The 25,393-nt window shown below is 40.2% G+C and overlaps 2 protein-coding genes and 1 pseudogene across 4 annotated transcripts in view; all 3 read right to left on the bottom strand.

Moving 5' to 3' along the window:
* Nucleotides 1-2,656: 2,656 nt before the first annotated feature.
* On the bottom strand, nt 2,657-5,954 carry LOC137211072 (small ribosomal subunit protein uS2-like). Its single transcript, XM_067713190.1, has 3 exons — nt 5,877-5,954; nt 5,683-5,763; nt 2,657-3,120 (listed from the first exon to the last, which is right to left on the bottom strand). Exons 1-3 carry the CDS (start codon nt 5,952-5,954, stop codon nt 2,731-2,733), a joined length of 549 nt encoding a protein of 182 aa, XP_067569291.1. The 3' UTR covers nt 2,657-2,730.
* LOC137211521 (small nucleolar RNA SNORA62/SNORA6 family) lies at nt 3,293-3,426 on the bottom strand (annotated as a pseudogene).
* A 14,890-nt stretch (nt 5,955-20,844) lies between the features above and the next one.
* Nucleotides 20,845-25,393, bottom strand: part of MRPS31 (mitochondrial ribosomal protein S31) — a 29,213-nt gene continuing 24,664 nt past the window's right edge. For all 3 annotated transcript variants that reach the window (XM_067713155.1, XM_067713154.1, XM_067713153.1), the window contains one exon: nt 20,845-21,140. In XM_067713155.1, coding sequence (XP_067569256.1) covers nt 20,911-21,140 — 230 coding nt within the window. In that variant the 3' untranslated portion in view covers nt 20,845-20,910. The remainder of the gene's footprint in view (nt 21,141-25,393) is intronic.

The raw sequence follows: 25,393 nt of genomic DNA, 5'->3' as shown, positions 1-25,393 counted from the left end.
GAGTTTCCCAATCAGAGAAGGGGTGGTGGTGCTCTAAATAGGGAGAAAGCAAATGGAAAGGTACGAAGGGGTAAAGTTTGCCGTTTAATCGGTGCAGGGCTATGGAGGGCTTTTCGCGGGTAGGTAGAGGTGGGGAGAGGCTTTTTAAAAAGAAGATGATCGGGTTTCCCTGGTGGCGCAGTGGTTGAGAGTCCGCCTGCCGTTGCAGGGGACACGGGTTCGTGCCCCGGTCCGGGAAGATCCCACATGCCGCGGAGCGGCTGGGTCCGTGAGCCATGGCCGCTGAGCCTGCGCGTCCGGAGCCTGTGCTCCGCAACGGGAGAGGCCACAACAGTGAGAGGCCCGCGTATCGCAAAAAAAAAAAAAAAAAAAGAAAAGAAAAGAAAAAAGAAGATGATCATTATCAACACTGTGTTTTAAAACAAGATCACCCTGGAAAAATTGTGTGATCTATTTTTAGCTCTTTTAATCATGCACATAGAAGCGAATTCAACCCCATTGTTCTTGGGGAAGACAGGAAAGTGATGCTTCAGAAGGTGCAAAGTGCTCCACTATTATCTTCTCATAAGACTATGTTCCATATATTATGTTTTCATTAGCGGAACACCTCCTCCCCGAATCTGGATTTAGCCCACTCTATGCTTATACATTATAAAATGATCTTACAAATGTGCTGAGCAGATGTTTGCAAGGATGGTGGAACTGAGGGAGAGATCTGGGCGTTTGATCCCTTCTCCACCTGTAACTGGATGGAGAGCGGGAAAGGGGACTGGGCGGCTCAGCATGGATGAGGCTGAGCTCTCTGTCCCTCAAGTGAGGGGAATCAAGAAAACTGACCTGAGCTTGGGGAGATCTTTAGGACAAGAAAGTAGGTTTTCATATATTGGGATAGTTTAAGAAAACCTTGTCATTCTGTTATATTTTCATCAAACATTTATTGAATTTCAACTCTGCCAGCTAGCATGCTAAACCTTGTTCACTGAAAATGAACAAGGCACATTTTGGGAACTTTGGCAACTTTGCTTAAAAAAAAAAAAAGCAACCTCTTAGCTCTATTCTTCATGCCACTGATTTGGTAGTTATGGGTAAGGCCAAGAAGCGTCCTAAATATTGCTTATTGAAAACCACCACAATAGGTGATGGGTTGGGGGAATGCCCTGACTGTCCAGTGGTCAGGACTCGGGGTTTTCTCTGCTGTGGGCCCAGGGTTCGATCCCTGGTTGGGGAACTAAGATCCCACAAGCTGCATGGTACAGCCAAAAAAAAAAAAAATGTGGGAATCCCAAAGAATTTAAGAATTAAAAACAAATGATGAGAAAGGGGTATCATGACTCAATTTCTGTCTTAAAAAAAATATGTACCCTGGACATGTCTGTCGGGTAGACAGTGGTTTCCAGACCCAACTTCTCCTCCTAGATGGAACTGACCTGCCTACAGCCCGTAGCTCAGGGAAGCTGCCCTGGACTGGTTGGGGCAGTGTTGACCAGGATTGAATAAAAAGGATCAGAGGTTCTGATCCCAGGGCCAGCCATCCACAGACAGGATCATGAGGTGGCCTAAGAGGATGGTTCTGGCCAATATGGACTATGGTTATTACTAAGCCAGCCAGATGGGCTCCTTCCAAGTTTAAGTATACAGGGTTGAGACAAAGTTGGCTCGTTGGTAGGGAGAGGAGGCCAGGGCAGCAGTAGCAAGAACATGCAGACCATAAGAACCGGGCAGACAGGGGCTTCCCTGGTGGTGCAGTGGTTAAGAATCTGCCTGCCAATGCAGGGGACACGGGTTCGAGCCCTGGTCCAGGAAGATCCCACAGGCCACAGAGTAACTAAGCCCATGCGCCACAACTACTGAGCCTGCGCCCTACAGCCTGCGAGCCACAACTACTGAGCCCTCATGCCACACCTACTGAAGCCCACATGCCTAGAACCCATGCTCCACAGCAAGAGAAGCCACTGCAATGAGAAGCCCACGCACTGCAACAAAGAGTAGCCCCCCACTCACCACAACTAGAGAAAGTCCACGTGAGGCAACGAAGACCCAATGCAGGAAAGAAAGGAAAGAAGGAAGGAAGAAAGAAGGACCAGGCAGAGGACCTGGCTCCTAGAAGGGCCTCTGATCCAGGTTAAGTCCATGTGGACTTATCACAAATCCTTTTTCTCTTAAGGGGGTTTGAGTGAGTGAGTCTTTGCTTCTGAAGTAACTAGTGCCTAGAAACCATCCCAGGAGTAGGTGGAAGATGGATTGGCAGAAAGGCAGATTTTTGGCAACTCTGCATTTGATTAAATATTTTATTGCTCTCCTTTCAAATTATTAGTCCAATTGTTTTACATTAGATGCTGTCACTTGTCATTTTCCTTAGGCCTTTTCTTTTCACTTTGTACTCCAGACATGGCTGACATTGTGTTCCTTAAACTTTACATCTAATGGGTCCTCTATAAATGTTACATCTAGAAAGCATGGTGTGCTTAAAGACAACAGTCTACTCCTCCTAAGCTTTTTAACCAACAGGAAATTCAGGTTTCATAAACATAGTAGAACTCCAGTTTGGAGAATTAAGATGATTAAATGTTTGTAAACACTCAACATTGTTTCTGAATGTTAATTGAAGTCTTTGTTGACTGCCCACCATGTATAGGCTCAGTGTTCTGCTCACTCCTTTTTTTTTTTTTTTTAGAAACTGTTTATTTTCCATCAACCTATTTCCATTTTAAGAGTTTGTGGAAGAACAGTTTAAGACCACTCAGTGGTTGTTCCTACCCACTCAGTGGCCTGAGCAGTGGGAGCTGCAGACCAGTCTTCAGTGGCAGGCTGAGCACTCCAGTCTCCAGTGGGGAACTGCTGAATAGGCACAGAGGGCACCTGCACACCTTCGGACCAGTCCGCCCCCTCAGGCTGAGGAGCAGTGAACTCAGGAGGTGGGGCGGTCCATTCACCCTGAAACTCCTCCTTGGTCACAGCCTTCTCAGCTGCCGCCTGCTCTTCCTTTTCAATCTCTTCAGGATCTCTGTAGAAGCAGAGATCAGGCATGACCTTCCATGGGTGTTCACGGGAGATGGTGCCACGCATGCGCAGAACTTCCCGGGCAAGCATCCACCACATCAGACCCACTGAGTGAGCTCCCTTTTTAGGATCTTACATCAGGATACATCAAGTTAGTCTGAAAACAGAAAGGCCAAGTAATGCCTGAGAGGTCCAGGAGTAAGAAATAATGGAGAAAAGCAGAAGAAAACACAGGCCATTTTTTAAATGTTTTTTCATCTCTCCGTAAAGCTTTCATGTATTAAAATCATACATTTGTAGCAAGTATTACTATCAAACTCCACTCATTGGGCCAGAGACCCTTGTGATGTTAGCGAAAAACTTGCCCCTCAATGTAGCACACTACCTTACACTTGTGAGTTCAACTCCTTTTTTTTTTAAGTCAATAAATTTTTATTTGAGGCATTTCACATGCTATGATTCCTTCCACTGCCAATCCTGCAAAGTTTGATTCTTAATCTTCCAGATAGCCCTTTTAGAAAGAACTTTGCTCAAGCCACTGTTGTCGAATCACTTAGTCCACAATTCTTTTAGATGGGTTTCTTTGATCTATACTTAAATGTGGACATACTTCAAAAATTACACAGCTGTAATCTTTGGAAAGCAATTTCTTCAAGCAATTTACTTTTTTTAATAAATTTTATTTATTTACTTATTTATTTTTGGCTGTGTTGGGTCTTCGTTGCTGCGTGCGGGCTTTCTCTAGTTGGGGCGAGTGGGGGCTACTCTTCATTGCGGTGCACGGGCTTCTCATTGCGGTGGCTTCTCTTGTTGCGGAGCACGGGCTCTAGGCAAGCGGGCTTCAGTAGTTGTGGCGCATGGGCTTCAGTAGTTGTGGCTTGTGGGCTCTAGAGCGCAGGCTCAGTAGTTGTGGCGCACGGGCTTAGTTGCTCCGCGGCCTGTGGGATCTTCCCGGACCAGGGCTCGAACTCGTGTCCCCTGCATTGGCAGGTGGATTCTTTTTTTTTCCTGTTTATTTATTTTTTTATTTTCTTTAATTTTTTAAAAAAATTTATTTTGCATTTTTTTTACATCTTTATTGGAGTATAATTGCAGATGGATTCTTAACCACTATGCCACCAGGGAAGTCCCAAGCAATTTACTTTAAGGCCCTAGAAGTTAAATTGTAGGGAGTACATTGCTATTTCGGCAAATGATCTAAAATATATTATTCCTTAATCGTTTCTAATACTGAAAAGTCTTGTTACACCAATTTTCACTCATGAGCCTAACAAAAACTGTCTCAGATCTCATTGGCACCACTGCAATAAAATTACTGCGATGGAAGCATAACCTGTGTCTCCACGTAGCCGCTCTGCTCACGCCTTTTATCGCATTTACGCCTCACAGCAAACTTGTGGAACAAATATGCTCACACCCATTTTACAGGTGAGGGAACTACAACTCAACAATATTGAGTGACTTGCCCAAAGTCTCTCAGATAGGATATGGGGAAGTTAGGGCTATGAATTGAATATAGGTGGTGATTTTCCTGTTACACCTGACTTTTAAGTTAAACTGTTCCATCCACAGCTTTCAAAGGGACAGCCTAGCATGCTAATTAACCTTACTCCACCCATTCTCCACAATCCCTAAATAGACCCAGAAAGGGCACCTAACCCAAAGTCACCCATCCATAGTGTGGTCAGGGGCTGATGATGTGGATTAAGATTAAGACTCTGCCCAAACTGAGACAAATGGATCCATTAGCTTTTATCCTTCTTAAGAATGTAAACTAAGAGACAAAGATATTATTGTGAGCCAGTGGTGGACCTTTTCACTAAGAGGTTATGATGTTGAGTTGAGAGGCCCCAGTAAATGCAATGTAAGCAAAGAGGAGCAATGATGAAAGCAGCTAGACTTTCCCGGTCTCATCCCTTTGCAAGGTGGATTTAATTTTCCGGCTCTAAAGTCCAAAAGAAGAATATTTGTTGTATCCTTAAACCCCCACCCCCCCACACCAGACACACACGCATATTACTCTTACTATACCTCTATAGTGAGTAGATACAAATAGAGACATCTAGCTCTCTGCATGTAGTGGACATGAATAGATAATAGATGGGTAAATAGATGAATGATGGATGGATGGATGGATAGATAGACAGACTAATGTAAGAATAGAGTAGAACAGACCAGAAATAGTCTTATTGACAAGTCCAAGAATCTCTTGACATTATGCTGTCTTGAAGAAAAATACATCCACTTTTATCACAGGACCTTTATGATACTGGAGGCCTTCCAAACTTGCACACAATTAATTTCCAACTCTTACTCATTTGAAGCAATAGAGTCAACATTTCCTTCCTACTCCAACTTTTTAAAAATTGTTAGATGCTGTCTTAGTCCGTTTGGGCTGCTGTAACAGAAATACCATAGACTGAGTACCTTATAAACAACAGAAATTTATTCTCATAGCTCAGGAGGCTGGAAGTCCGAGATCAGGGTGCCTTTTCCACGTCGTAGACTGCTGACTTCTTGCTATTTCCTCACACGGCAGAGAGCAGAGGACAAGCTCTTTTCTGACTCTTTTACGAGAACTAATCCCATTCATGGGGGCTCCACCCTCATGACTTTGTCTAATCGCAATCACCTGCAAAAGCCCTCCCTCCTAATAGCATCCCAGCAGCGTAGGGTTTCAACGTATGAATTTAGGGGGACACTGACATTCAATCCGTAACAGATCGTGTTGCATATGATACATGGTACCAGACAGTGGACTTGCTACTGGCTGGGGGAGAGTTAGGAACCCGGAAGACCCAAAGGGGCATTAATGAAAGGACGTTTACATTCTAACTTAAAATACAGAGAGACAGGGTCAACCTTTCACCCTATACTTGCCCCCAGCAGGTCCTGGGGACAATTTTGGTCATCAGGCCTTGACAGATCCTCAGCTCTAGGAACACCAATTCCATATTTGCTCCTGTAACCAAATCAGCCTCTTGGTCTTCTTTGCCCAAATCAGAGTAGGTCCCTAGGGCTACTCTGAATAGCTGCACAAGTAGTAGGTTGAGCCACATAACACGGTCACTATTTGACTATTCTTGACCTACGTAAACAGCAGTTCCATGTAGTTCAACCCAATACTTACTGACAGAAATATACTTCCAGTGTTTTTCAACAGGGACAATATTGACATTTGGGGCAGGACTGTCCTGTGTATTACAAGATGTTTAGCGTTCCTGGCCTCCAGTCACCAAACACCCATAGCACCACCCTCCCCTAAGAGTCATGGTGACAACCAAAAAGCAAAAACTGTCTTTCCGACACACATTTTCAGGTATCCTCTGAGTGGGGCAGTAACATTCCATAATGAGTTTATATAGGATTGTAAGTAAATGTCTTGAGATTTTCATATATCACCAGCAAGTAAAAGAGAGAGAGATGACAGATGGTGAAGTGATTTTCCAAAAGCAGAGGACACAATGTCAGAACCAGAAACCATCAGATTCAGATTGGTTTGCAATTAAACCACCAAAAAGTCAGCCCATGTTTCTAAAATTCATGTATAGATTTGGAGGAGTGTCAAGTGTTCAACCTACATAGTACCTAGCACAAAATAGGCACTCAATAAATGTGTGGGACAATTGGAAGGATACCTAATCTGATTGGGTTCAAATATACTGATCACTGATTAGCACTGTCTTATAGCTAATTGTTTGTATACCTGTCTCTCACTCAAGACTGAAGCTGCTATAGCCAGGGGTCATAACTGATTTACCTTTCTCTCCTGCAGTGGTTTTGTAAATAGCAGGGAATATCTTGAACATAGTAAAGGTCAAAATCAGTGGAATATGATGAAAGGTATAAGTGGACACACTATCTACTAAAGCGTTGGTCCCCTGGCTCCTGGCTGTCTTTCAGAATCAACTTGGGGAGGGAGGATTGTTAAAACCTCAGATTCCCAAGACTCACCCCAGAGTCTCTGAAATCAGAATCTTAGCAGTATTTGTATTTTTAATCAGTCTCCCCAGCTGGCTCCAATATGCCTGCCTGGGGCCAATTTTGAAGACCTGGGTTTACAGAACCAACATCTACAGCAGTGTTTCTCATACTTGCAAGATGACAGAATTTGTTATACAAATGTCCAGGTCCCTGCCTTGGAGACCCTGATCAGAAAGTCTGGGGTGGGTCCCAGGAGTCTGTGTTTTTAATAAGCATCCCAGGTGATTCTTCACTTGATCTTAGCCAAAAGGCCGAGAAGCGATGCCAGGTGATTCTTATAACCAATCAGCATTACTAGTTAAAGGAAGGCCCGCTGAACCTAGTCCCCAGGCTCAAGGCTAGATGCCCACTTGAGGTGTTGTGGTTGGTTGCTGTGCAGCATATTATAGCAGGAGCTGTTGGAGGATGTGCTTACCAAAAGGTTAAGTAAACTGAGGAAGACTTGGCCTACAAGAAGTAATATAACCAACATAGGAGAGAGGTATCCTTAAGAAAACGTAACAAGAGACCCCAGGATGATAGCTGTTTCACTATGTGCAGAGGGCAACCAGTCCAGAGCAGGTGAAAAGCTCCCAGGTAAGACTTCTTCAAGAAGGTGAAATTGATGGCGCCGATGCATGTCAGTATCTTGAGTGGAGAGGAAGCAGCCTTACAACAGGAGATCAGCTCGGTGCTCTGTGACCACCTGGAGGGGTGGGACAGGGAGGGTGGGAGGGAGACGCAGGAGGGAGGAGATATGGGGATGTATGTTTACGTATAGCTGATTCACTTTGTTATAAAGCAGAAACTAACACACCATTGTAAAGCAATTATACTCCAATAAAGATGTTTTTAAAAAAAGGGATGTAGATATTTAGAAGGTTTTTATTTAATCTTTCTATTGGAAGTAAAGTACCTATTTTTAATTATTTATTATATATATATATATATTTTTTTTTTTTTGCGGTACGCGGGCCTCTCACTGTTGTGGCCTCTCCCTTTGCAGAGCACAGGCTCAGGACGCGCAGGCTCAGCAGCCATGGCTCACGGGCCCAGCCGCTCCGCGGCATGTGGGATCTTCCCGGACCAGGGCACGAACCTGTGTCCCCTGCCTCGGCAGGCGGACTCTCAACCACTGCGCCACCAGGGAAGCCCCTCTTTTTTTAATTTTTAACATCTTTATTGGAGTATAATTGCTTTACAATGGTGTGTTAGTTTCTGCTTTATAACAAAGTGAATCAGTTATACATATACATATGTTCCCATATCCCCTCCCTCTTGCGTCTCCCTCCCTCCCGCCCTCCCTATCCCACCCCTCTAGATGGTCACAAAGCACCGAGCTGATCTCCCTGTACTGTGCGGCTGCTTCCTACTAGCTATTTTACGTTTGGTAGTGTATATATGTCCATGCCACTCTGTCGCTTTGTCCCAGCTTACCCTTCCCCCTCCCCGTGTCCTCAAGTCCATTCTCTAGTAGGTCTGTGTCTTTATTCCCGTCTTGCCCCTAGGTTCTTCATGACCGTTTTTTTTTTTTTAGATTCCATATATATGTGTTAGAATAGCATATTTGTTTTTCTCTTTCTGACTTACTTCACTCTGTATGACAGACTCTAGGTCTATCCACCTCACTACAAATAACTCAATTTCTTTTCTTTTTATGGCTGAGTAATATTCCATACCTCTTACTAGTACATCTTATCTTCAGTTCAAAACTTCTGTTTTACCTTCTGTGGAACAAATCTCCAGTTTTTGCCAGAGTAGGGGCAGGTGATATAGGCACCTAGCTGCTGCTTTTTTTTTTTATTGAAGTATAGTTGATTAGCAATATTATATTAGTTTCAGGTGTGTAGCATCGTGAGTCAATTTGACACATTGTGCTCCATTTAAAGTTATTACAGAACAATGGGAATATTTCTCTGTGCTGTATAATATATCTTGTTGCTTATTTATTTCATACATTGTACCTAGCTGCTTCCTAATAGATTTTCAGTCAGTCTTTCTTATTTTGTTATACCTACCACCTTCTGCCTTCACTTGCAGAGGAATGTGGTGTAATCAATTACTGATCTTGCTGGGGGCGGGGGAGTTCTATAGAGTAAAACAGGTTGTTCCCATTTTCTTGGTCTGCTAATCCCTTATCACTCACCCATTTTCTATCCAGCCTCCAAAATCTTTTCACCTTTTCTCTATTCTTTCCAACTTTACGTGCTTATGACTTAAAAAAGAAATCACTTTCCTGTCATTTTAGTGAGGGTTCAGGAGGGAAGGTAGATGGCAAGAGTTCAATCTGTTATCTTTAGACAGAAACTCTGGTATAGATTGCAATTATGACAAATGTCAAAACTTTTTTATTATGGAAAGCTTCAAATGTATACAAAATACAGAGGATGTTAATAAACCCCTCATATTACTCATCGCCCAGTTTCAACAATTACCAATTTGTGGTCAACGTTGTTTCGTCCATATCCCTTCCTATTTGCCCCTCCTCCTGGATTCTTTTGAAGCAAATCCCTGACATCATATCACTTCGTTTGTAAATCAATAATGGATTTGAAGTGCTTGAGTAACTGCCTCTAGAGAATGAATTTCTGATGAGGGTACTTCAAATGTTAACTAATCCCCTCTGGAGTGTGGGTTCCTAATTAGTGTACTTCAAATGTGAACAGCCTCTAGGATATGGATTAAAGTTAATTTATACATCACACTGTTTTGTTTTAAATTTTTATTGGAGTTTAGTTGATTTACAATGTTGTGTTTGTTTCAGGTGTACTACATCACACTGTTAATACTAAAGTATTTTAAAGTAAATCACCCTACAGACAACCTAACGCTGTGGAACTCAAAGTCTAGAATTCATAGGTTTTGTTATCCGACCAGAGGGGAGATACAATATTAGAAAACAGAGGTTATTCGTGGAGAAAGATGGAGAACTTGAGATAATGTTGGACACACAACAAGAAATAGAGACATTGTTTAATATGATGAGGGCCCAGAGAGAGGTCAGGCTAGGTATTCATATTTAATAGCTGTTCTTACAGAAACGAGAATTGAGAGCATGTGCACAAGTGGTTTGTTCAAATGAGAGGCAGAAAGATGAGAATGGCCTGAGCTGGGGGATGGGAGAGGAAAAGGCGATCGATACCTGTTTGACAGGAAGGGAGTTGGGTGGTGACACTTTCAATTTACAATACTTCATTACAGAGAGCGTGGTATACACATCTGTATATGCTGTACTCTAAGGACAGGGCTCTTAACCACCTGGTTGTGAACTCTTTTTGTTTGGCTTCACCACACAGCTTGTGGGATTTTAGTTCCATAATCAGGGATTGAATTTGGGCCCTCAGCAGTGAGAGCAGAGTCCTAACCGCTGGACTGGCAGGGAATTCCCTGGTTGTGAACTCTTGAAGAAACCTCTGGGGAATTCCCTGGAGGTCCAGTTGTTAGGACTCGGTGCTCACTGTCGGGGCCCCGGGTTCGATCCCCAGTTGGGGAACTAAAATCCCCAACAAGTCTCTCAGGGTGGCCAAAAAAAAAGAAACCTGTGGACTTCCTCTCAGAGTAATGTTTTTAAATGCATAAAATAAAATATATAGGACTATGAAGGAAGACAGTTATGTTGAAATACAGTTATCAAAATATTTTTAATGTTATATAAGGAGTTACTCTTTTTCGACACATTAAATAAAAAGATCTAGTGGCAGGTCTAATAATTACTGTAACTTTGAAGCGGTAATGAGTGTAAATTATATTTTGAGATATCTGCAACAACTCTAATGTGATATGAAAATAGCTGTGACTTCTATGGGTGACAGAGTCTTAATACTACTATTACTACTGTGTTTTGTTGTATACATTCATAATTGAAGGAAATGCTAATTTTCAGTTAGAGGCGAATGGAAATAAGGAAGTAATTTTTTTTCCCCTAAGTTCACAGACACTCCCCAGCCCTGAATTCTATCTACATATATACCTCCTCCCCCAGTGAGACCCTAGACGCCAGGTTAAGACCCCGTGGTGCGTGGTCAGTTGAATTACTTTATTAATTCAACAGCGATTTATTGCATGTCAATCTGTGCTAGACATGGAGATACAAGGATAACTAAGCTTCAAGGAGCTCACAGTGAAGATGGGGAGACTGACACACAAATAGATGATGGCTATTCAGTATGGCAGGTGCAATGATAGGGGAAAGCCTGGTGTATAAGGAGGGGCAGAGGAGGCCTCTGCAAGCAGTTATGCACGAAATAAGTGAGTGACTTGAGGTCAAAGTGAACTTGGATCCGAGCCTGTGCTCCACAATGGAGGATCTGTAGGCTGAGCTGTGAAAAACCTCAGGATAAGCTGTATCCACCACACGGAGCCCAACATGCCAGTCAAGCCTCTGTACCAGCCATGCCTACCTCCTTTTCCAGCCCCTTCTTGAGACACTCTCCCGATCACTCTCTCTTAGTCTCCAAGTCTTAAACACACCATTTTCTTTCCTGCCTCAAGGCCACCCTATGCGCTGCAGCTTCTTCTCCTCACTCCCAACACCACACACACACACACACACACACACACACACACACACACACAGCTTATGCCTATTCATCCTTTAGTTCACAACTTAAACATCACTTCTTTGTGACTCTCCCCTACATGCACAATACAGTATTTAACTAACCCTCTCTTTTTTAAAAAAATTTTTAAATTGAAGTATAGCTGATTTACAACGTCGTGTTAGTTTCAGCAAAGTGATTCAGTTATACATATATGTATATATTCTTTTTCAGATTCTTTGCCCCAATAGGTTATGACAAAATACTGAGTAGAGTTCCCTGTGCTATACAGTAGGTCCTTATTAGTTATCTATTTTATATATAGTACTGTGTATATGTTAATCCCGAACTCCTAATTTATCCTTTCCCCTCTTTCCCCTTTGGTAACCATTAGTTTGTTTTCTATGTCTGTGGGTTTATTTCTGTTTTACATGTCAGTTTATTTGTATCATTTTTATAGTTTTAGATTCCACATGTAAGCGATAGCATACGATATTTGTCTTTGGCTCACCTCACTTAATATGATAAACTCTAGGTCCAACCATATTGCTGCAAAAGGCATTATTTCATTCTTTTTTATGGCTGAGTAATATTGCATTGTGTGTGTGTATGTGTGTTTATTGATATATATATATATATATACACATATATATACACCACATCTTCTTTATCCATTCATCTGTTGATGGACATTTAGGTTGCTTCCATGTCTTGGCTATTGTAAATACTGCTGCAATGAACATTGGGGTGCATGTATCTTTTTGAATTATGGTTTTCTCTGGATATATGCCCAGGAGTGGGGTTGCTGGATCATATGGTAGTTCTAGTTTTACTCTTTTAAGGAACCTCCATACTGTTCTCCATAGTGGTTGTACCAATTTACATTCCCACCAACAGTATAGGAGGGTTCCCTTTTCTCTACACCCTCTCCAGCATTTATTTGTAGACTTTTTGATGATGACCATTCTGACCAGTGTGAGGTGATACCTCATTGTAGTTTTGGTTTGCATTTTTCTAATAATTAGCAGTGTTGAGCACCTAACCAGCCATCCCTGATGGACATTTAAGTTGTCTCTAGTTTTTCATAATTACCAGCAATGAAGTCACACACACACATATGCACACACACACCTTTTTATACTTGTACCTACATCTCTGATAGATCCATTTCTAGAAGTGAAATTGCTAAGACAAATGCATTTAATGTTTCAATCAGTACTACCGATAGCTCTCAAAAAGGTGCCCTAGAGGGGCTTCCCTGGTGGCGCAGTGGTTGAGAGTCCGCCTGCCGAGGCAGGGGACACAGGTTCGTGCCCCGGTCCGGAAGATCCCACATGCCGCGGAGCGGCTGGGCCCGTGAGCCATGGCCGCTGAGTCTGCACGTCCGGAGCCTGTGCTCCGCAACGGGAGAGGCCACAACAGTGACAGGCCCGCGTACCGCAAAAAAAAAAAAAAAAAAGGTGCCCTAGAGAACCTGCTTTCTCACATTCTTAACAATATTGGATCTTACTAAGCTTTTCAATATTTGTTAATATTTTCATAAGATGGCTGCAGTCTCATTGCTAACTTTGCATATCTTTGATTATTAATGAGATTGAACATTTTATCATTCTATTATTTAAGATAAGAGGTAATTAGTTTGACATTATAGATAGAAGGATAGAGACTGAAAAAAAAGAAAATTAAAATTTCTGCTAAAGAATAAAGGAACATCTTAGGAAGGAAAAGCACCTTCTCAGCTTTGATATAAACGGCATTCATGCCTAACGCACATCTTGCTGCAAACGGAGCGTTTTAAACCATGTTTAAAGTTAACCCATATATAATTGGCTGCTCTGCTTCAGAATTATTACTGGAGATGCTGTGTGATCCTATATTGGTAAATTTTCTGATACATAAGCTTTATAATCATCAAATAATAAACTTCCCCTTTGTGCGCACATCTTGGTTTCTATGTTTTTTGTTTCATTTCGGGTTTTTTTTTTTTTGGACACAGCACGTGGCTTGTGGGATCTTAGTTCCCTGACCAGGGATCGAACCTGGGCCCTCAGCAGTAATTTAATTGATAGAATTGTATTAATGTCAATTTACGAATTTTGATCATTGAACTATGGTTGTGTAAGTTAACGTTAGGGGGTGCTGGGTGAAGGGTATACATAGACTTATTATTTTTGTAACTTTTCTGTAAGTCTAAAATTATTTCAAAAATAAAAACGTTAATTAAAAATAAAATAAGCTTCATCTGAAGTGTGATTTTCATAATACACATTAAAAACCACATCCTCCTGGTCATAGCTATGCTGAGGATTTAAATATTATTCAGAATTTCCCCTAATACTGAACTGCTCTTCACTGAAACCATGTGGTTTCACAGAATGCTGAAATGTTTTTAAAACAATTTGCATTCTCTTTCTCTTCTTTCATCTTTGAGTTTATGGAGCTCCCTGTTGTTCATTCAGAAAATAATTCTTACCAGCTTAAGCTACCAATTAATGTAAAAGAAGGAAGGGTCCCTGATCTGAATCTGGGGTTCTCAGCTCTGTCATAAATGAACTATGAAATCACTGGCAACTTACTCCCTTTGGGCCTCTATTTTCCACACCTATGAAATGAGTGAATTAGTAAAAGATATTTGGCTTTCTCAGTTGGGGAATTCTGTGCTTCATATTCATAATTCCTGACTCCTACTAGCTTGACGTCCACCTCCAAGTTAGGCTAAAAGTTTTGGTGTAGAAGTGACCAAAGACTGTAAATGCCAGTTTGTAGCTCAATATGTCAAGGCATTAACCAAAGTTAATGAATGTGGCAGAGGTAATTGGGTTCTTAATTTTTTTTTTTTTTTGGCGGTATGCGAGCCTCTCACTGCTGTGGCCTCTCCCGTTGCGGAGCACAGGCTCCGGACGTGCAGACTCAGCGGCCATGGCTCACGGGCCCAGCTGCTCCGCGGCATGTGAGATCTTCCCGGACCGGGGCACGAACCCGTGTCCCCTGCATCGGCAGGCGGACTCTCAACCACTGTGCCACCAGGGAAGTCCCGGGTTCTTAATTTTTAATATCTCAGAAATTTTAACAAAGATCTTAATCTCATTTAAATCTCTTGATTTTACACATTAATGAATAGCAGTGAGTTATTTTCACACGGTGAAATTCAATCCATCTAAATCAGAAGCTTCATTCTAGGACCATATTTCCAATTCCTTTCCCATGGAAGCATTGTTCGGCAGCCACAAGTATGGCACACCTGACTCTTTCCTCCCCTTTCTTTTCCTGATCCCTCTTGCTGATGGTATAGGGAATAGAGATTGACTCAAAGTCAGACAATGGTGGCCTAAACCACCAATGTGTGGATTATTACAAGCTGACCTAGAGCCTAAAAGAATACTTTTCTTTTTTTTCTTAATTTTATTGAAGTATAGTTGATTTACAATGTTGTATTAATTTCTGCTGTATGGCAAAGTGACTCAGTTATCACAGGATATTGAATATAGTTCCCTGTACTATACAGTAGGACCTTGTTGTTTATCCATCCTATATGTACTAGTTTGCATCTGCTAATGTCAAACTCTCAATCCTTACCTCCCCCACCCCCCTTCCCGTTGGCAACCACAAGTCTGTTCTCTGTGTCTGTGAGTCTGTTTCTATTTCATAGATATGTTCATTTGTTTCATATTTTAGATTCCACATATAAGTGATATCATATGGTATTTGTCTTTCTCTTTCTGACTTACCTTGCTTAGAATGATAATGTCTAGGTCCATCCATGTTGCTGCAAATGGCATTATTTCATTCTTTTTAATGGCTGAGTAATATTCCATTATATCTATCTATCTATATATTTATAGAGATATATATATTCCACATCTTTATCCATTCATCTGTCGATGGACATTTAGGTTGCTTCCATGTCTTGGCTATTGTTCATAGTGCTGCCATGAACACTGGAATGCATGTATCTTTTTTCTTAAATAAATTTATTTGTGTATTTATTTGGCTGCGTTGGGTCTTCATTGCTGCGTGCAGGCTTTCTCTAGTTGTGGCAAGCAGGGGCTACTCTTCATTGCAGTACACAGGCTTCTCATTGCGGTGGCTTCTCTTGTGGAGCACAGGCTCTAGGTGTGCGGGCTTCAGTAGTTGTGGCATGTGGGCTCAGTAGTTGTGGCATGTGGGCTCAGTAGTTGTGGCTCACGGGCTCTAGAGCGCAGGCTCAGTAGTTGTGGCACACGGGCTTAGTTGCTCCGCGGCATGTGGGATCTTCCCAGACCAGGGCTCGAACCCATGTTCCCTGCATTGGCAGGTGGATTCTTAACCACTCTGCCAGCAGGGAAGTCCCCATGTATCTTTTTGAATTATGGTTTTCTCCAGATATATGTCCAGGAGTGGGATTGCTAGATAAAAGAACAATTTTCTTTTTGCCCATCATGACACTGGAAAAATGACTTCTCTTCTCAGTGCTGTTTCTCACTTACCATCCCATTAAAAATTCTTTTTTCATTGTGGCCACTTTGACATTTGCCCCACTGAGCTTTCTGCCTTTAATTTTTTCCCAAATAGCCCTACTGAATTAGCCCCCCAAAACTCTGAGTTATTATTGTTATTCCACTCTTTAATGATTTTTCATCTAAACATTAACTACCACTTCAAAGTTCCTATGTTTGCAATGATCCCATTAGAATATTTTATTGAACCCAAATGAAGAAATTCCTTTTCCCTTTACTCCAGCATAGCCATATAATTGCTCTCAAATCTCTTCTTGAGGGGTACTGGGAAAAAAAAAAAAAAAACTTGGTTTTTGGAGTTGTTGATCTAGGGTTTAAATCCTGGCTGTACCACTTATTTGCAACATTGGGAAATTTATTAAATTCCTGTAAATGGGAATAATACATACCTCAGAGAATATTCCAAACTTCAGTGATGTAGTATGTGTGAAGCACACAGCACCAGGCCAGTCAGCCGAGAGGAGCCCACCACCGCGGTGGTGCCTGTGACCATCTCAGCCACGATGCTGATGACAGTAATTACTCTAGACTGGCACGCATGGAGCAGCCACCTCTACTGCCCTCAGCCACCGACCTACACCTTCCAGCTTTCCTGCACCTTGGCTAACACGTGCTTCTTCCCGAAATGGTAGGTGGTCCTCTATTTGGCTTGAGAACAGAGCATTCTTTTCTCAGATGGTTGGAGTATCTTCATTATACACATAGACCATGGGACCTAGCATCTAAGGATAGTAGATTCTTTAGAATTAAGTGTGTAGATGGACAAAGAAAGGATGTTTTTAATGTCATGGTCTCAACTGTGAAGGTATGATAGTCCTTCAAAACTATGGCCAGATTCTGCATATCTTCCAGTTATACACCCACTTCCATTCATTCCTTAAAATATCATGAAATGTTGTTACATACAAAGGGATATCTGTAATATAATTTTTTTTTATTTATTTATTTTTGGCTGTGTTGGATCTTTGTTGCTGCGCGCAGGCTTTCTCTAGTTGCGGCGAGCGGGGGCTACTCTTCATTGTGGTGCCCGGGCTTCTCACTGTGGTGGCTTCTCCTGTTGTGGAGCACAGGCTCTAGGCATGCGGGCTTCAGTAGTTGTGGCTCACGGGCTCAGTAGTTGTGGCTTGCGAGCTCTAGAGAGCAGGCTCAGTAGTTGTGGCGCACGGGCTTAGTTGCTCTGTGGCATGTGGGGTCTTCCCGGACCAGGGATTGAACCCATGTCCCCTGCATTGGCAGGCAGATTCTTAACTACTGCGCCACCAGGGAAGTCCCTGTAATATAATTTTTAAAGCATGATAATAAAATGATCACCTGTGAACCTACCATCCAACTTGGGAAATAGAATGTTAGTGCCGTTTAGGCTCCCTGGGTGTCCCTCCTCAACGCCACAGCCCGTCTCCCTTGGCTCCCTGAGTTACAGTATTGTGTTTATCATTACTGTGATCTGTGTTATAATCACATTTATTGCTCTGCAATATATTCAGAATTGTAAATGGGAGTCTATTGCATGTATTCTGCTGCAACTTATTTTTCACTCAACATCTGAAATTCGTCTGTATTAATGTGTATAGCTCTATTTTAATCATTTTTGCTTCTGTTTAGAGTTCCACTGCCTGAATAAACCACAATTTATTTATTAGTTCTCCAGGCAATGGGCACTTCCTCCCCAATTTTTACTACTTTGAACATTTTTGTAAATGCCTCCCAGCACTTATCTGCAAGGGTTTCTTTAGGTATGTACTCCAGAAGCGTTGTTCACAGTTTATATAAAGACACACACACACACACACACACACACACACACACACACAGTAGATGTTTATACTATGTATTTACATATAATTATTAAAAAATAACTAAATGTTTCATGTATGTTATATATTAAGTTACATACTATATATGTATGTTATATTATATATAATTATGTAATTCCAAGAGTATTTGCCAATTTATACTCCCACTAACCTCAACATATGAGTGATATTGCCTATCTTTTGATTTTTCACCCATCTAAAGAATACACAAATGTTATCTCAATATGGGTGTGGTTCTTTTTGTTTGGTTTTTGTTTTTGTTTTGCGGTACGTGGGCCTGTCACTATTGTGGCCTCTCCCGTTGTGGAGCACAGGCTACGGACGCGCCGGCTCAGCGGCCATGGCTCACGGGCCCAGCCGCTCTGCGGCATGTGGGATCTTCCCGGACCGGGGCACGAATCTGTGTTCCCTGCATCGGTAGGCGTACTCTCAACCACTGTGCCACCAGGGAAGGCCTCAATATGGGTTTTTTAAAAAAATTTTTAACTGAAATGTTCTTTAAATTCTATAGTGCTTTAAAATTTTCAAAATTTCACACATAATTTCATGTAATCCCATAATAGCCTTTCCCCCCACCCCTATGTTGCCCCTCCCCCTTCCCTCTCCCCACTGGTAACCACTAGTTTGTTCTCTGTATCTGTGAGTCTGCTGCTTTTTTGTTTTATTCATTAGTGTGTTGTATTTTTTAGATTCCACATATAAGTGACATCCTACAGCATTTGTCTTTCTCTGTCTGACGTATTTCACTTAGTATAATACCCTCTAAGTCCATCCATGTTGCTGCAAATGGCAAAATTTCATTCTTTTTTATGGCTGAGCAGTATTCCATTGTGTATATATACACCACATCTTTATCCACTCATCTGTTGATGGACACTTGGGTTGCTTCCATACTTTGGCCATCGTAAATGATGCTGCTATGAACATTGGGGTGCATGTATCTTTTTGAATTAGTGTTTTCTCCATATGGTTTTCATTTGCATTTTCCTCACATTCTTTCATATATTAGCCAGTTATATTAGTTCTTCTATGAAATGCCTGTTTATATATTTTGACCATATTCTTTTGTGTTGTTTTTCTTCTACTTGATTTTTAGGAGTTCTTTGTATACATACTACTGATTTGGTGATTGTATTGAAGCATTTATCTTCTCCATGTTGGACACGTGTCTTTTCACTCTTGGTGGTATCTTTTTTGATTAAAATTTCTAAATTTTAACATAGCCAAATTTATTAATCTTTTTCTTAGAGATTGTGCTTTGGTATTTTAAATCCTTGCCTACATCAGAGCCATAAAGATATTCTTCTGTATTTGCACTTTAAATGTTTATAATTTTATCTCATTTAAGTATCAAATTCAACTGAATTGGATTTTTTTAAAATATAAGAATCCACTTTTTTTCCTTCATGTGTATAACCAATTGTCCTAATACCATTCATTGAATATCCACTCTTCCCATTGATCTGCAATGCCAACTTTGTCATGTATCAAGTTTCCATATACTAATGGGCCTATTTCTGTGTTCTGTATTCTGTTCCATCAGTCTATTTAACTATCTCTGTGTGTAATATCCTGCTAATTATCACAGCTTTATAATAAGTCTTTTAAAAAAATATTTATTTGGCCACGTTGGGTCTTAGTTGCGGCATGCGGGTACCTTCGTTACAGCGTGCAGGCTTCTCTCTAGTTGTGGTGCGTGGGCTCCAGAGTGCACAGGCTCAGTAGCTGTGCAGTGTGGGCTTTCGAGCGCAGGCTCAGTAGTTGTGGCTCACAGGCCCAGTTGCTCCGTGGCATGTGGGATCCTCCCAGACCAGGGCTCGAACCCATGTCCCCTGCATTAGCAGGCAGACTCCCAACCACTGCGCCACCAGGGAAGCCCTACACATATTTTTAGATTCTGAATATGATAAGCCCAATATTTAAAGGCTCTGTGAGTCTGATTCTGTTGTCTGTTGTTTCTGCTGGCATACATTCATGGTGCTTTCTTTCCTTATGTGTTTTGTAATTTGAAGACTGGGTTTATGGTGAGTTCCTTCACATACAATTTTTGTTTGCTTGTGCCAGAGCTTGAACACTATTAGCCTGAGGCCACTGTAAACTAAATTCTTAATTTGAGGTTGTTTTTGTTTTTTTAAAAGAATCCTCAGTGCTTTCAGTTGTATGAATCTGAATCACGTTGCTATACACCATAATGGAAATTAGTTCTGGGCTTCCCTGGTGGCACAGCAGTTAAGAATCCACCTGCCAATGCAGGGGACACGGGTTCGAGCCCTGGCCCAGGAAGATCCTACATGCTGCGGAGCAACTAAGCCCGTGTGCCACAACTACTGAGCCCGTGTGCTACAACTACTGAAGCCTGCACGCCTAGAGCCTGTGCTCTGCAACAAGAGAAGTCACTGCATTGAGAAGCCCACACATGCAACGAAGAGTAGCCCCCGCTTGCCACAAATAGAGAAAGCCCAGGCAAAGCAGTGAAGACCCAACACAGCCAAAAATAATGAACAAATAAAATAAATAAATTAAAATTTAAAAAAAAGGAAATTAGTTCTGATTTTAGCATGATGACCTAAAATTCTAGAAGTGATTAGTATAAGCCCTTTATTTCTATAAGGTTACTTCACTATAGTGACCCAGACTTAGGTAAGGGTAGTTAATTTAGTGTGGAAATATAAATATGTATATATGCAAATATAGAAACATGTATATGTAAATATAATCTATGCATATAAATTTGTCTGTAAATCCTCTCAACTGTTATAGTCCTCTGATGACATCACATGTATGGCGACTTATATTTCAAAGAAGTATGGTCACTGAATGAAAAGAAAAAGGTTACAGGAAGTTGCCTTAAACTTACTTATTAGTGATTCTAAGATACTCTTTTTGTTTAGAATTACTAGTTGAATCCATAAAAGCTGGTAACTTTTTTCCATGCAGGAATATTTTTCAGTTACCACCGTACATATACTTTTAAACAATTTAACATTTATACGATTCAAATCAGATGCAATAATGAACACAATATAGGAAAACTTCTAGTAAAATTATTTAATTATAATACGAATCTCCAACAGCTTGAAATAAGAATTTCCATGATCTTCAATTGAACTGTATGCCACTTTCTTTTAGAATGTCCCGTTTTTCATTAAAATAGTTCCTAAACCACTCTATATGTTCAACCTTCTGTTTAACACTCAGATACGGGTTTTTGGAAAGGCCACAGGTCACCAACTCCATGAAGTGGCGAATTGGTCCCTGTTTTGGAAAATCCTCCAGGTATTTATCCAGAAATATATGTTCATGAAATTCTGAACCATCATCATCAAAACCTAGGAAATGAGACAAAATATGTTACAATTTTGAATGTAAAACCTACACTATAAAATTAACATTAATGAGGTAGTATAGTATTACAGTAAAGGCATGAACACTGGAGTAAAACAGAGGTTTGCTCACCAATTTAACAGCCACATGATTGGGCAAATTAACTTCACTGAGCAACAGTTTCCTCAGGCATAAAATGAGTATTAAGACAGCACGTTCTTCATGGGGTTTTATAAAGTTAAATAGACATAAATCTTACAAAGTTCCTTTACAATGCTTAGCATACTACAAATATTCAAAATGTAGCAGCAATTACTACTAATGGATATTTTAATATCTAAAGAAACCACTAAGAAAACTATACAAACTACACTAAAAAAATACATAAAGCAAAATAAGATGGAATCCTTATATTCAAGCAGCTCACAGGAAGCCCAGAAAAGACAGAGGAGTGAGAAGCAGAGAAAATGAACAGAAACCAAATAACAAAATGAGACTTAAATCCTAACAAATCAATAATTACTTTAAATGTAAATGTCTAAATATACCATCAAAAGAAAAACACGATCCAACTATATGCTATATACAAGAAACACACTTCAAATATTTACCTATAACATAGGTAGGTTGAAAGTAAAAGGATGGAGGCAGACATATCTTGCTAACATTAATTTTTAAAAAAAGAATGCATGAGTGGCTATAGGAATATCAAAGTAGACTTCAAAGAAAATTATTAGAGAGAAAGAGGAACATTACATAATAAAAGGATCAACCCACCAAGAAGACAAGCAATCTTAATTATGTATGCACCAAAGAGTTTCTAAATACATGAAAGAAAAGTTGATAGAAATAAAGTAGAAATTAAAAAATCCACAATTACAGTTGGAGGTTTCAAGATCCCACTGTCAACAACTGTGAGAACTAGCAAGTAGAAAATTAGCAGAGACACAGAAGAACTGAACAACATCAACCAACAGGATCACAGTGACATCTACAGAACACTCTACCAGACTATTGCAGAATACAAATTCTTTTGAAGTATCCATGGAACATTCACCTAGTTTAACCATATCCTGGGTCACAAAACAAATGTCAACATATTTAAAATAACTGAAATAATATACAGTATGTTCTCTGATCATAAAGGAATCAAAACAGAAATCGGTAACAGGAAGACAATAGGAAAATCTTCAAACAGTTGGAAATTAATGTAAGTAATTCATGGTCATAAAGGAAATCTCAAAAGAAATAATATTTATTTATTTGGATTGCGGGTCTTTAGTTGTGGCAGGCGGGCTCCTTAGTTGTGGCATGCATGTGGGATCTAGTTCCCTGACCAGGGATTGAACCTGGGCCCCCTGCATTGGGAGTGTGGAGTCTTAACCACTGTGCCTTGAGGGAAGTCCCTCAAAAGAAATTTTAAAAAACACATAGAATCGAATGAAAATACAACAAATCAAAATTTGTGGGACACAGCTAAAACAGTGCTGAGAGGGAAATATATAGCACTGAATGCACACATAAGAGAAGTCTCTAATCAATAATCTAAGCTCCCACTTTAAGAACCTAGTAAAAGAAGAGCAAAATAACCCCAAAGCAAACAAAAGGAAGGAAATAATAAAGATAACATCAGAAATCAATAAAACTGAAAACAAGAAAATAGAGAAAAATCAATGAAACCAATACCTGGTTCTTCACACGCACACACACAAAACAAAAAAAACAAAAATTGATACATTTCTAGCAAGTCTGATAAAGAAAAAAGAGAAGGCACACACCAACAATATTAGCAATGAAAAGGGGGTTATCATTATAAATCCTGAAATCATTAAAGGGATAATAAAGGAATACTCCAAACAACCTTACACTCACAAATTCAACAACTTGAAAAAAATGGACAACTTAAAAAAAAAATCCATTGAACTACCAAAACTCAACCAAAATAAAAGATAACCTGAATAATCTTATAACTACTAAAGAAAAGCAATATGTAATTTAAAAGTTCTCAAACATTTAAAGAAAAACTAACACCAATTTTACACAATCTCTTCCAGAAACTAGAAGACAGGATACTTCCTAACACGTTTTATGAGACCAGCATTACCTTGTTAAAAAAACAGACAAAACAACCAAAAACAGGAGCAAGAGAGAGAGAGAACTACAAAACAATATCTCTAATAAACTTAGAGGAAAAACCTTTAGACAAAATTAGCAGACAAATCCAACAATGTATAAAAAGATTTATACACCAAGATCAAGTGGAATTTACCCAAGTAGGATTTTACTGCAAGGCTGGTTCAACATCTGAAAGTCAAGGTAATCTACCATATCAACAGGTTAAAGAAGAAAAATCGTATGACCCAACCCTCACTTTGATAAATATTCTCAGCAAATTAGGAAAAGAGAAGAACTACATCAACATGGTAAACCTACAGCTAATATCATAGTGAAAGACTGAAGGCTTCTCCCCGAAGTTCCTGAACAAGGCAAGGAGATCAGCTCTCACAACTCCTGCTCAACATAGTTCTGAAATTTCCAGCCACTGATGAGGGAGGCAGAAAGAAAAGTCACGTAGATGGGAAAGGAAGACATAAAACTATTTGCAGACGACATGATTGTCTACGTAGAAAATTCCAAGGAATCTACAAAAAAACTCCTAGAACTAATTAGTGAGTTCAGTAAGGTTACAGGATACAAGATCATAAAAATAAGAATCACTATTTAAATTGGAAGACTCAACATAGTAAAGATGTCATTTCTCTCCAAACTCATCTACAGGTTTAATGTACTTTCTACCACAATTCCAGCAAAGTTTTGCCACAGACAAGCTTATTCTAAAATTTATATGGAAAGGCTTAAGTCCTAGAAGAGTTAAGACAATCCTGAAAGAGAAGAATCAAGTGGGAGGAATAACGCTCGGGCTGACTCTACAGCTACAGTACAGGCATGCCTCGTCTCGCTGTGCTCTGCTTTACTGTGCTTCACAGATATTGCCTTTTATTTTTGTACAAATTAAAGGTTTGCAGCAACCCTTTGTCAAGCAAGTATATCTACACCATTTTTTCCAATGGCATTTGCTTACTTCCATGTCTCTATGTCACATTTTGGTAATTCTCACAATGTTTCAAACTTTTTTCATTATTATTATATTTGCTATGCTGATCTGTGATTGGTGATCTTTGCTGAAGGCTCAGATGATGGTAAGCATTTTTTAGCAATAAAGTATTTTTTTTAACATCTTTATTGGGGTATAATTCCTTTACAATGGTGTGTTAGTTTCTGCTTTATAACAAAGTGAATCAGTTATACATATACATATGTTCCCATATCTCTTCCCTCTTGCGTCTCCCTCCCTCTCACCCTCCCTATCCCACCCCTCCAGGCAGTCACAAAGAGCTGAGCCGATATCCCTGTGCCATGCGGCTGTTTCCCACTAGCTATCTACCTTACGTTTGTTAGTGTGTATATGTCCGTGACTCTCTCTCAATAAAGTATTTTTTAGTTAAGGTATGTACTGTACTTTTTTAGACATAATGTTATTGCACACTTAACAGAATACAGTGTAGTGTAAACATAATTTTTATATGCACTGGGAAACCAAAAGATGCATGTGACTTGCGTTATTATAATCTTTGCTTTATTGCGATGGTCTGGAAACACACCTGCAATATCTAAGGTATGCCTGTAATCAAAAGAGTATGGTATTCACAGGGAACTCAATATTATGTAATGACCTATATGGAAAAAAAAAATCTAAAAAATAGTAGATATATGTATAACTGATTCACTTTGCTGTACATCTGAAACTAACACAACATTGTAAATCAACTATATGCCAATAAAAGTTTTTTAAAAAATAGAGTATGGTATTGGCAGGCAGTAAGACACAAAGGTTGATGGAACAAAAATCGAGGACCCAGAAGTAGACCCTGTTATGGACTGCCAACACATGGATCTTGGACTTCCAGCCTGCAGACTTTGAGAAAGTAAATTCTGTTGTTTAAGGTACCTAGTCTGTGATATTTTATTATAGAAGTCTTAGCAGACTAACACAGATCCACATGAATATGCCCAACTTTTTACAAAGATGCACAGACAATTCAATGGAGAAAGGACAGCCTTTTCAACAAATGGTGCCAGAAGAATTGAAAAAGAACCTCAACCTCATACAAATCAACAAAGAATGGATCACGGTCTAAACTATATATATAACAGAAAAAAAACCAGAGGAAAATCTTCTGGTTCTAGGGCTGGCAAA

The sequence above is a fragment of the Pseudorca crassidens genome, chromosome 18 (assembly GCF_039906515.1).
Source record: "Pseudorca crassidens isolate mPseCra1 chromosome 18, mPseCra1.hap1, whole genome shotgun sequence".
In the NCBI taxonomy this organism is placed as follows: Eukaryota; Metazoa; Chordata; class Mammalia; order Artiodactyla; family Delphinidae; genus Pseudorca; species Pseudorca crassidens.
The sequence above is the reverse complement of the archived record's forward strand: the minus strand, read 5'-3'. Positions and strand labels throughout refer to the sequence as shown.

Bases quoted from the DNA above. Each gene is read 5' to 3' on its own strand.
- LOC137211072 (XM_067713190.1), bottom strand. From the start codon at position 5,954: ATGGAATTGGTGTTCCTAGAGCTGAGGATCTGTCAAGGCCTGATGACC. The intron at 5,764-5,876 runs GTATAGGGTGAA...CCCAGCCAGTAG, and splicing joins CCAGGACCTGCTGGGGGCAA to CAAGTCCACTGTCTGGTACC. The intron at 3,121-5,682 runs GTTGAAACCCTA...GATCCTAAAAAG, and splicing joins GTGTCCCCCTAAATTCATAC to GGAGCTCACTCAGTGGGTCT.